The 12,493-nt window shown below is 36.2% G+C and overlaps 1 protein-coding gene across 11 annotated transcripts in view; it reads left to right on the forward strand.

Annotated features, from left to right (window-relative positions):
• MYO9A (myosin IXA) overlaps positions 1-12,493 on the forward strand; it is a 281,728-nt gene that overhangs the window by 221,190 nt on the left and 48,045 nt on the right. For all 11 annotated transcript variants that reach the window (XM_036842812.1, XM_036842813.1, XM_036842811.1 and 8 more), the window contains 3 exons: positions 273-389; positions 1,921-2,109; positions 9,658-9,705. In XM_036842812.1, coding sequence (XP_036698707.1) covers positions 273-389; positions 1,921-2,109; positions 9,658-9,705 — 354 coding nt within the window. The remainder of the gene's footprint in view (positions 1-272; positions 390-1,920; positions 2,110-9,657; positions 9,706-12,493) is intronic.

The following is a 12,493-nucleotide window of genomic DNA, read 5'->3' on the forward strand; positions in this document are numbered from 1 at the left end:
GTATTCTGTATGGGAAGGTGAGGCTTGTCATTGCACACTTTGAGTTGTCTTTTTGGTAGCAGAACTGTGGAATCATACAATGTTAGAAGGGACTTTAGAAATCATCTAGTAGTAATAAAACTTTGGCTATCTGGTCATGCTTTTATCTGGGTCCCATGATAGTTTGCCCTTTCAGGACGGTCATTGTTGAAGAAACAGTATGTGTCCAGAGTGGCATTCACTTCTTTTCTATTTAGTTGACTGTGTACAAAATCTCTTTCTGTGGTCCCCAGATGAATGACCTAGATAATGAAGACAGCAAGAAAGACACACTAGTGGATGTTGTATTTAAAAAAGCTCTGAAAGAATTTCGGCAGAATATCTTCAGCTTTTATTCATCTGCATTGGCGGTAAGTTAAACTGTGTCAGGAGATATTCAGAAGTTCAACATATGAAAAATTTGACAATGCCATAAAAAATAATACAGGGGCCATGTTCAACTAGAGATTTCTCCAGTGTCTTCTTTTTGTTTTAGGGATAGGTAGGGAAAAATATACTGACTGACCTCAGATTAATAGCATTCTCAAATTTCCCTGAGCAGTTTTTTTTTTTCCCCTGTTATAGGTATATTTTCATCTTAAGATATTGAATTCAGATATTCTAGGTATGATTCTTTTTCACCCAGTGGCTCTTTACTATTTTGACTTCTCATGATCCTTTTAGCTCTGGCTCCAGCTTCTAATTCTCATTTGTGTTGGAATTATACTTTTTTATTCAGTAGAATTAGAGCAGTTTATGTTCACCGATTTCTATATATGAGTTTGTATCACTTTCAGATTTACCTATACTTTCATATGATGTTGGTCATGGTTTAGAAAATTTATTATTGGTGCTAAAGTATAAAATAATGCTTTTGATCTATAGAATCTTTATTAGTATCTCTGAATTGTCATATTTATTCTATAAAAAATAATTCGTATTTAATTGGTTTTTCTTTGTTCAACCTGTAATTTAATGTGTAAAGAGAAATCAGGAGAACTTTCCTATGTATATTCTACTCAGTATAAGATTTTTTTGCCTTTTAAAAATAGGAACCATGCAGTCTTAGCAATAATTTCAAGACCATAATAAAGTAGTAATCAGGCTACGGCAAATGACTAGGTTTGGGTAGAGACAATGTTGGCCATATTTTTCTAATCCTGCTAACTGCTTGTCATGCTTCATACCTTTATTTTCTAGATTAGGGACCAATATACTTTGTATCACATAGGAAGAGCCAACGTTATGAACTAGAGCTTAATAGTGGTTTTCTAACCCTGGATCAAAGAGGTTCAACTTCTAATTCTGAGGAGGTGAAAGAGAAATACATTTTAAATGTATATAATACGTTTTGGTCACTTAAATGATGTTTTTTTCTTTCTCATGAAGACTCCACCCCTCATTTAAATAAGTTAAAAGGAATTCCATGTAGATTCCTTTGCAAGAAATACGGTGTTATTCTAAGCATGTCATTCTTCTTTGGAAAAATGAATCAAAGTAAAGGTTGCCTAATGTTTCACTAGGCAAGAATTCAGGTATTCACTTTTTCAGTTTTAGAGTGGAACTATCTAAACAAGGTTCATTTCTGGGGATAGGTAATTAAGAGGGATGCAAATAATCTTTATAGCTAAATATAGTTAAAAATTCCCAGGACTTTCTCCAATTATTACATTGTTTAAACTGTTAGGTATTTTACTAAAATTTAGCAGGTTTTATTCTGCAGACATTCCATAGTAGAGTGGGAATTTACAAATACCACATGACCTCATGGACATGCCCATTAGAAAGTATATCAGGATCCTAATTTTTATTCAAAATAACTACCCAATAAAAATTGAATCAGTCTTCTATCTAAAGAATTTCTTCATAAAACCTTACATTTCTTCTCTTATTGCTTATTAGATAGATGATGGGAAAAGCATACGGTATAAAGACCTCTACGCACTATTTGAACAGATTTTGGAAAAGACCATGAGGCTTGAGCAGCGTGATTGGAGTGAATCTCCAGTCAGAGTTTGGGTCAACACTTTTAAAGTGTTTTTAGATGAATATATGAATGAATTCAAGACTCTGGAATATGTACCCACAAAGGTAAATATATTTTGATTTCTAAAAGGATTCAGTTATGAATTCTTCTTAAGAATCTGGGACATCTGGTATTTGAGAAAAACATTACAGTGAACATGTCAACTACTTTAGCACTACTTTAGATCCAGCAAACTCCATTCTGTCCTAAAAGTTCATCAGACTGTATTATCAAAGCCTTCTGCCATTAATACATTCTTCACTGAGTTAAAATATAATGTTGTGCCATTAAGATTATACCCTCAGCTTTGACAGAGGTCAGTACATGAATTTCCTTTTGAAAAACAGTGGTTAAAGACGTGATTCATTGTATCATCTCGTGGCCTTTATGTAAGGACCCACGAATTATATTTCTCCTTGAATTAGGTTTTAGGAAAATGTATGTTTCTGAAAATCTATATAATAGTAATAATAACCTTTATTTATTGAGTACCAGGAATTATACTAGGTGTTTGATATTTTATTTACTTCTTGCTTCAGCCCTATTAAATAATTATTATGAAATTCTTATTACAGAAGAGATAGTGGGCTTAGGGGAGGTTGTCAGTGTGTTTCCTTTCAGTACCCCAGCTGAAATAATTAGGTATCTGATTACTGGGTAGCAGGAATACTATTAATCCTTTTTATTGTCTCCCATTTTATTTTCATTTATTCTGATTTATGTATATTTAGATTTATAAAACATTTGAAATCATTTTGAAGTAATCAGATATAAATAAATCCTTGAAAATTCTTCTGTTCTACATCTAAGTTGAGATCTTATGTTATGCAGAAGAAGATTCTTACTAGGCTTATACTGCCTTTGTTTGTAATTTTGAAAGGTTAGATTGAGATTGTTCTCTACTATGGCTAACAGGAAACGTCATATGTAAAAGAACTTTTCCATGTCCCAGATGATACCTTTTTTTAAAAAAAAAATAATAATAAAGTTATTTATTTATTTATTTTTGGCTGCACTGGGTCTTCGTTGCTGTGTGTGGGCTTTTCTCTAGTTGCGGCGAGCCGGGGCTACTCTTTGTTGCGGTGCGTGGGCTTCTCATTGCGGTGGCTTCTCTTCTTGCGGAGCACGGGCCCTAGGCGCGTGGGCTTCAGTAGTTGTGGCTTGCAGGCTCTAGAGCGCAGGCTCAGGAGTTGTGGCGCACGGGCTTAGTTGCTCCATGGCATGTGGGATCTTCCCAGAGCAGGGCTCGAACCCATGTCCCCTGTGTTGGCAGGTGGATTCTTAACCACAGCACCACCAGGAAAGTCCTCCAGATGATACCTTTTTTTAAAATTTAATTTTATTTATTTTTTTATACAGCAGGTTCTTATTAGTTACCCATTTTATACATATTAGTGTATATATGTCAATCCCAATCTCCCAATTCATCCCACCACCAGCCCCCCCGCCACATTCCCCCCTTGGTGTCCATACGTTTGTTCTCTACATCTGTGTCTCAATTTCTGCCCTGCAACTGGTTCATCTGTACCATTTTTCTAGGTTCCACATATATGCATTAATATACAATATTTGTTTTTCTCTTTCTGACTTACTTCACTCTGTATGACAGTCTCTAGATCCATCCACGTCTCTACAAATGACCCAATTTCGTTCCTTTTTATGGCTGAGTAATATTCCATTGTATATATGTACCACGTCTTCTTTATCCATTCGTCTGTTGATGGGCATTTAGGTTGCTTTCATGACCTGGCTATCGTAAATAGTGCTGCAGTGAACACTGGGGGACATGTGTCTTTCTGAATTATGGTTTTCTCTGCGTATATGCCCAGCAGTGGGATTGCTGGGTCGTATGGTAATTCTATTTTTAGTTTTTTAAGGAACCTCCATACTGTTCTCCGTAGTGGCTGTATCAATTTACATTCCCACCAGCAGTGCAAGAGGGTTCGCTTTTTTTCACACCCTCTCCAGCATTTGTTGTTTGTAGATTTTCTGATGATGCCCATTCTAACTGGTGTGACGTGATACCTCATTGTAGTTTTGATTTGCATTTCTCTAATAATTAGTGATGTTGAGCAGCTTTTCATGTGCTTCTTAGCCATCTGTATGTCTTCTTTGGAGAAATGTCTATTTAGGTCTTCTGCCTATTTTTGGATTGGGTTGTTTGTTTCTTTAATATTGAGCTGCATGAGCTGTTTATATATTTTAGAGATTAATCCTTTGTCCGTTGATTCGTTTGCGAATATTTTCTCTCATTCTGAGGGTTCTCTTTTCGTCTTGTTTATGGTTTCCTTTGCTGTGCAAAAGCTTTGAAGTTTCATTAGGTCCCATTTGTTTATTTTTGTTTTTATTTCCATTACTCTAGGAGGTGGATCAAAAAAGATCTTGCTGTGATTTATGTCAAAGAGTGTCCTTCCTATGTTTTCCTCTAAGAGTTTTATAGCGTCCAGTCTGACATTTAGGTCTCTAATCCATTTTGAGTTTATTTTTGTGTATGGTGTTAGGGAGTATTCTACTTTCATTCTTTTACATGTAGCTGTCCAGTTTTCCCAGCACCACTTATTGAAGAGACTGTCTTTTCTCCATTATATATCCTTGCCTCCTTTTTCATAGATTAGTTGACCATAGGTGCATGGGTTTATCTCTGGGCTTTCTATCTTGTTCCATTGATCTATGTTTCTGTTTTTGTGCCAGTACCATATTGTCTTGATGACTGTAGCTTTGTAGTATAGTCTGAAGTCAGGGAGTCTGATTCCTCCAGCTCTGTTTTTTCCCCTCAAGTTTGCTTTGGCTATTCGGGGTCTTTTGTGTCTCCATACACATTTTAAGATTTTTTTGTTCTAGTTCTGTAAAAAAATGCCGTTGGTAATTTGATACGGATTGCATTGAGTCTGTAGATTGCTTTGGGTCGAATCGTCATTTTCACGATATTGATTCTTGCAATCCATGATCATGGTATATCTCTCCATCTGTTGGTATCCTCTTTAATTTCTTTCATCAGTGTCTTATAGTTTTCTGCATACAGGTCATTTGTCTCCCCAGGTAGGTTTATTCCTAGGTATTTTATTTTTTTGTTGTTGTTGCAATGGTGAATGGGATTGTTTCCTTAATTTCTCTTTCTGATCTTTTGTTGTTAATGTATAGGAATGCAAGAGATTTCTGTGCATTAATTTTGTATCCTGCAACTTTACCAAATTCATTGATTAGCTCTAGTAGTTTTCTGGTGGCATCTTTAGGATTCTCTATGTATAGTATCCTGTCATCTGCAAACAGTGACAGGTTTACTTAATCTTTTCCAATTTGAATTCCTTTTATTTCTTTTTCTTCTCTGATTGCCATGGCTAAGACTTCCAAAACTGTTGGATAATAGTGGCAAGAATGGGCATCCTTGTCTTGTTCCTGATCTTAGAGGAAATGCTTTCGGTTTTTCACCATTCAGAATGATGTTTGCTGTGGGTTTGTTGTATATGGCATTTATTATGTTGAAGTAGGTTCCCTCTATGCCCACTTTCTGGAGAGTTTTTATCATAAATGGGTGTTGAATTTTGTCAAAAGCTTTTTCTGCATCTATTGAGATGATCATATGGTTTTTATTCTTCAATTTGTTAATATGGTGTATCACGTTGAATTGCATATATTGAAGAATCCTTGCATCCCTGGGATAAATCCCACTTGATCATGGTGTATGATCTTTTTAATGTGTTGTTGGATTCTGACTGCTAGAATCCAACAATCCTTTTGTTGAGGATTTTTACATCTATATTCATCAGTGATATTGGTCTGTAACTTTCTTTTTTTGTAGTATCTTTGTCTGGTTTTGGTATCAGGGTGATGGTGGCCTCATAGAATGAGTTTGGGAGTGTTCCTTCCTCTGCAGTTTTTTTGGAAGAGTTTGAGAAGGATGGGTGTTAGCTCTTCTCTAAATGTTTGATATAATTCACCTGTGAAGCCGTCTGGTCCTGGAGTTTGGTTTGTTGGAAGATTTTTAATCACAGTTTCAATTTCATTACTTGTGATTGGTCTGTTCATATTTTCTGTTTCTTCCTGGTTCAGTCTTGGAAGGTTATACCTTTCTGAGAATTTGTCCATTTCTTCCAGGTTGTCCATTTTATTGGCATAGAGTTGCTTGTAGTAGTCTCCTAGGATGCTTTGTATTTCTGCAGTGTCAGTTGTAACTTCTCCTTTTTCAGTTCTAATTTTATTGATTTGTGTCCTCTCCCTGTTTGTCTTGATGGGTCTGGCTAATGATTTATCAATTTTGTTTATCTTCTCAAAGAACCAGCTTTTGGTTTTATTGATCTTTGCTATTGTTTTCATTTATTTCTGCGCTGATCTTTATGATTTCTTTCCTTCTACTAACTTTGGGTTTTGTTTGTTCTTCTTTCTCAGTTCCTTTAGGTGTAAGTATAGATTGTTTATTTGAGATTTTTCTTGTTTCTTGAGGTAGGCTTGTATAGCTATAAAATTCCCTCTTAGAACTGATTTTTCTGCATCCCATAGGTTTTGGATAGTCGTGTTTTCATTGTCATTTGTCTTTAGGTATTTTTTGATTTCCTCTTTGATTTCTTCAGTGATCTCTTGGTTATTTAGTAACGTATTGTTTAGCCTCCATGTGTTTGTGTTTCTTACGTTTTTTTCCCTGTAATTGATTTCTAATCTCATAGTGTTGTGGTCAGAAAAGATACTTGATATGATTTCAGTTTTCTTAAATTTACTGAGGCTTGATTTGTGACCCAAGATGTGATCTATCCTGGAGCATGTTCCATGTGCACTTGAGAAGAAAATGTAATCTGCTGTTTTTGGATAAAATATCAATTAAATCTATCTGGTCTGTTGTGTCTTTTAAAGCTTATGTTTCCTTATTAATTTTCTGTTTGGATGATGTGTCCACTGGTGTAAGTGAGGTGTTAAAGTCCCCCACTATTATTGTGTTACTGTCGATTTCTTCTTTTATAGCTGTTAGCAGTTGCCTTATGTATTGAGGTGCTCCTATGTTGGGTGCATATATATTTATAATTTTTATATCTTCTTCTTGGATTGATCTCTTGATCATTATATAGTGTCCTTCCTTGTCTCTTGTAACATTCTTTATTTTAAAGTCTATTTTATCTGATATGAGTATTGCTACTCCAGCTTTCTTTTGAGTTCCATGTGCATGGAATATCTTTTCCATCCCCTCACTTTCAGTCTGTGTGTGTCCCTAGGTCTGAAGTGGGTCTCTTGTAGACAGCATATATATGGGTCCTGTTTTTGTATCCATTCTGCGAGCCTGTGTCTTTTGGTTGGAGCATTTAATCCATTCACGTTTAAGGTAATTATTGATATGTATGTTCCTATTACCATTTTTTTAATTGTTATGGGTTTGTTTTTGTAGGTCCTTTTCTTCTCTTGTGTTTCCCACTTAGAGAAGTTCTTTATCATTTGTTGTAGAGCTGGTTTGGTGGTGCTGAATTCTCTTAGCTTTTGCTTGTCTGTAATGCTTTTGATTTCTCCATCTAATCTGAATGAGACCCTTGCTGGGTAGAATAATCTTGGTTTAGGTTCTTCCCTTTCATCACTTTAAATATATCATGCCACTCCCTTCTGGCTTGTAGAGCTTCTGCTGAGAAATGAGCTGTTAACCTTATGGGAGTTCTCTTGTATATTATTTGTTGTTTTTCCCTTTTTGCTTTCAGTAATTTTTCTTTGTCTTTAATTTTTGTCAAATTGACTGCTATGTGTCTCTGAGTGTTCCTCCTTGGGTTTATCCTGTATGGGTCTTTCTGCGCTTCCTGGATGTGGGTGGCTATTTCCTTTCCCATGTTAGGGAATTTTTCCACTATAATCTCTTCAAATATTTTCTTGGGTCCTTTCTCTCTCTCTTCTCCTTCTGGGACCCCTATAATGCAAATGTTGTGTTTCATGTTGTCCCAGAGGTCTCTTAGGCTGTCTTCATTTCTTTTCATTCTTTTTTCTTTATTCTGTTCCACAGCAGTGAATTCCACCATTCTGTCTTCCAGGTCACTTCTCTGTTCTTCTGCCTCAGTTATTCTGCTATTGATTCCTTCTAGTGTATTTTTCATTTCAGTTATTGTATTGTTCATCTCTGTTTGTTTGTTAATTCTTCTAGGTGTTTGTTCTTTAATTCTTCTAGCTCTGTGTTAAACATTTCTTGCATCTTCTTGACCTTTGCCTCCATTCTTTTTCCGAGGTCCTGGATCATCTTCACTATCATTATTCTGAATTCTTTTTCTGGAAGGTTGCCTGTCTCCACTTCATTTAGTTGTTTTTCTTGGGTTTTATCTTGGTCCTTCATCTGATACATAGCCCTCTGCCTTTTCATCTTGTGTGTCTTTCTGTGAATGTGGTTTTTATTCCGCAGGCTGCAGGATTGTAGTTCTTCTTGCTTCTGCTGTCTGCCCTCTGGTGGATGAAGCTATCTAAGAGGCTTGTGCAAGTTTCCCTATGGGAGGGACTGGTGGTGGGTAGAGCTCGGTGTTGCTCTGGTGGGCAGAGCTCAGTAAAACTTTAATCCGCTTGTCTGCTGATGGGTGGGGCTGAGTTCCCTCCCTGTTGGTTGTTTGGCCTGAGGTGACCCGACACTGGAGCCTACCCAGGCTCTTTGGTGGGGCTAATGGCGGACTCTGGGAGGGCTCACGCCAAGGAGTACTTCCCAGAACTTCTGCTGCCAGTGTCCTTGTCCTCACGGTGAGCCACAGCCATGCCCCGCCTCTGCAGGAGACCCTCCAACACTAGCAGGTAGGTCTGGTTCAGTCTCCTATGGGGTCACTGCTCCTTTTCCTCAGTCCTGATGCGCACACTACTTTGTGTGTGCCCTCCAAGAGTGGAGTCTCTGTTTCTCCCAGTCCTGTCGTAGTCCTGCAGTCAAATCCCACTAGCCTTCAAAGTCTGATTCTCTAGGAATTCCTCCTCCCATTGCCAGACCTCCAGGTTGGGAAGCCTGATGTGGGGCTCAGAACCTTCACTCCAGTGGGTGGACTTCTGTGGTATAAGTGTTCTCCAGTTTGTGAGTCATCCACCCAGCAGTTATGGGATTTGATTTTATTGTGATTGCACCCCTCCTACCGTCTCATTGTGGCTTCTCCTTTGTCTTTGGATGTGGGGTATCTTTTTTGGTGAGTTCCAGTGTCTTCCTGTTGATGATTGTTCAGCAGTTAGTTGTTATTCTGGTGCTCTCGCAAGAGGGAGTGAGAGCACGTCCTTCTACTCCACCATCTTGAACTGATCTCCAATACCTTTTTATATTTAGCTCTAGGATGGAGGGTTTTCTAGAGCCAAAATATGCAAAGTGCAATCTTTAAAATTAATAATCAGGTAATTAATGTTTAAAATAAAATAATCATTTAAATTAATAATGGTGTGGCTTCTGGGCAGAACTGAGGTTTAAAAAGATAATTTCTAAAGTATCCTTCTATTCTGTTGCTTTTATGAGCACTGTGTTTTACTAAACATAAATACTTTTTTCTCACATATGCTTACTAGCACTACACATTTCCTCTTGAAGAATAAGGAGCTGCTTTTATTACCTGTTGAGCAAAAATCTCAGCATTTGCAAAGAAGTAACAAATTATGTTAGTCTTTGTTATATCACATTTTCTGTATTTCTCTCCAACCAGGTGCCAAAAACAGAGAGAAAGAAAAGAAGGAAAAAAGAAACTGATTTAGTAAGTTGTAATCTATTTTTTTTAATGTTATTAAAAAGTAATTTTTTAGACCACCAGTCTGAGCTGTATCATACAGTATTTCTGTGGAAATATTTAAAGAATAAGTTTATCAGATGCCTAGGGGGTAATCATTTACTTCTTTACAAAAATTTAGAATGAGAAATGTGTCTTGAATTCTTTGGCTTGACTTGTTATTAATGGTGCCTTCCTAAAATGGTAGAAAACTGAAATGTTTACTCATGAAAAGTACAAGTATGATCCCTTTTCAGAAGTAGGGATAGGGAAGGAGTTTTTTAAGGAGCTCTCCATCCTTTCTGAAGAATATGAGGACTATTTAGGATTTTACAAATGTAAGTCCTAATTCAAGAGACATTCCCAAAGGCATTTGAGCATATTTTACCATTGTTCATGTTCTTATCTTTTGTATTATATGTCTCTATTGCATACTTTACCGTAATCTCTGTAATTACAAGGATGAGTTAAGCCCTAGAGGAGCTCATAATCTGCTAGTGAAGGCAGGCATTTAAAAAATTACTACTTTCAGATGTGATAAGTATTATAGTAGAAATAGTACAAAGTGCTGTGGAAATACAGAAAGAGAGAATGAAGGAATACTTTACAGAAGAAAAGATGTTTTTGCTAGTTCTTATCAAGTGAGTAGTAGTTTAGACAGGCAGTATCTAGCCAAAGGGAAAGCGTATATCCAAAGACACATGAGTGAAAAACCTGGCATGTTGAGCCAGTAGCTTTAATAGGCTCAAGTATTGCATGTTTATGTGGGGGTGGCTGGAAAAGTAGTTAGAACTCTGGCCAGCACCCTACCTCCAAAATACATCTAATATCTGACCATTTCACACCACCTCCACTGCTATTACAGTAGTCCAGTAATACTATGTGTTGTCTCATAATTGATCTGCCTTCTTATATTCTTCTCCCCTTACAGTTTTCTACATAATAGCCATAATGAACATTTTAAAACAAAAATCAGGTCATGTTCCTCCTCTACTCAGAACTCTCTAGTGACTTCCACTGTTACTCAGAGTAAAACTCAGAGTTCTTACCATGCCTACAAGACTTGACATGATCTTGACCTTGACTTCTCTAAGCTTCATTCTTCCCACTCTCCCCTGTTCCCTCTGCTTCAGTTGCATTTGCTGCCACCACCTTCTCTTCTTTCTTCCCAAGTTGTTTCCCCTGCTCGTCCTGTCTTCCTCCCTTTCCCCTGAAAATGTTAAGCTTTAGGGCCTACAGAACCTGCATTCACCCCTGCCAATGGCAAATTCTAATCCTAGAATATTTATTGTTAGCCTTATTAATAAATCAGGATTATAAATCATCCCCTATCACTTGTAAACCAAATTCTAAGGTTTTTTAGATCATTGCTTGTCACTTTTCTACTGTGTGTGTTAGAAGCATGATCTGACTCTATTTTAGCATGATCTTACCTGTTAAAGAGTTTCTTCCTTTTCATGGAAGGAAAGGAATCCTGAAAGTAGGATATTTAAGCCCTTAGCCTGGCTTACTTTGTTCACCAGTGGAGAAACTTTAGACAACTTAATCTTTGAGTCTCAATGTCCTCATGTATATAATAGGAGTATATATATATATAAAATAGGAGGTAAAATAGGATTACATAAAAACAGGTGTAATGCCACCACCACTGAGGATTTTTGAGATTGTGTATGAAGTAAGCATAGGGAAGGTGGAGAAGTAACAGGAAGGCACCTGTTATTTAACAGGTAACAGTGTTTAAGCCTTTTAAACAGTGTTTAGGCCTTTTATACATTTTAAGCCCTATAAGAATAGTCTTTTTCATATCGATGAGGGAAAGAACAATACCTTTTTCATATCGATGAGGGAAAGAACAATATCAATGAGGGAAAGAACAATAAAAAGAACATATCGATGAGGGAAAGAACAATATTGACGAGGGAAAGGAATGAGTAAAGCATATGACATTAAAAAAAAAGAAAATTCATTATTCAACAGCTATTATATTTCAGGGCCTGTGATAAGTGCAGGTCATAGAAAGAAATGTTAAGAAATATATGAATAAATGTTTATACTTAATAGTATTCAAATTAAAATGAAACAACAGTGATTTTCTACTTTGTCCATCTATGAGCAAAGCTAAATTAGTTACCTAGTTTGGAAAGATAAATAAATATATAGATTTTTTTCAATACTGCAAATGGGGTTATTTGCATAACCTTCTTGGAGAAGGTACTTTAATAATGGTGTATTAAAAGCCTTAAAAATATTAAAAACAAAACCAAAAAACCTTTGACCCAGCAATTCCGCATACAGGAATTTATCCAGTGGATATATCAATTTGTTCACACTGACATGTACAGGCTCTTTATTGAAGAGGAATTTGTAATAAATAAACGTTTTGAAAACAACCTAAATCAGTAAGGAAATGGTTAAATAAATTAGATACATCTATATAATATAATACTGCTTGGCACTAAAGTAAGAGAAACCATTCTCCAAGATGTTTTATTAATTAAAAAGAGCGAAGAGCCAAACACTATATAGAAAGCTACTATTCGTATACTTTTAAAAAACCAAAATACATTTATAACTGTACTCACACACACACACACAAAATATCTGAAAGTATACACAGGAAACTGGTATCAGTGATTATTTCTATAAGAGGAACTAAACAGTTGGAATTCAGAGGTGAAAGAAAGATTTTCATTGTATTCTATTTTGTACCTTTTGATCCATTTAGAATAAAGTAATTTTTAAAATGAAACTAACTTAATATTAAGAGTTCCAGTAG

This window comes from Balaenoptera musculus, chromosome 2 (assembly GCF_009873245.2).
Source record: "Balaenoptera musculus isolate JJ_BM4_2016_0621 chromosome 2, mBalMus1.pri.v3, whole genome shotgun sequence".
NCBI classification, from domain to species: Eukaryota; Metazoa; Chordata; class Mammalia; order Artiodactyla; family Balaenopteridae; genus Balaenoptera; species Balaenoptera musculus.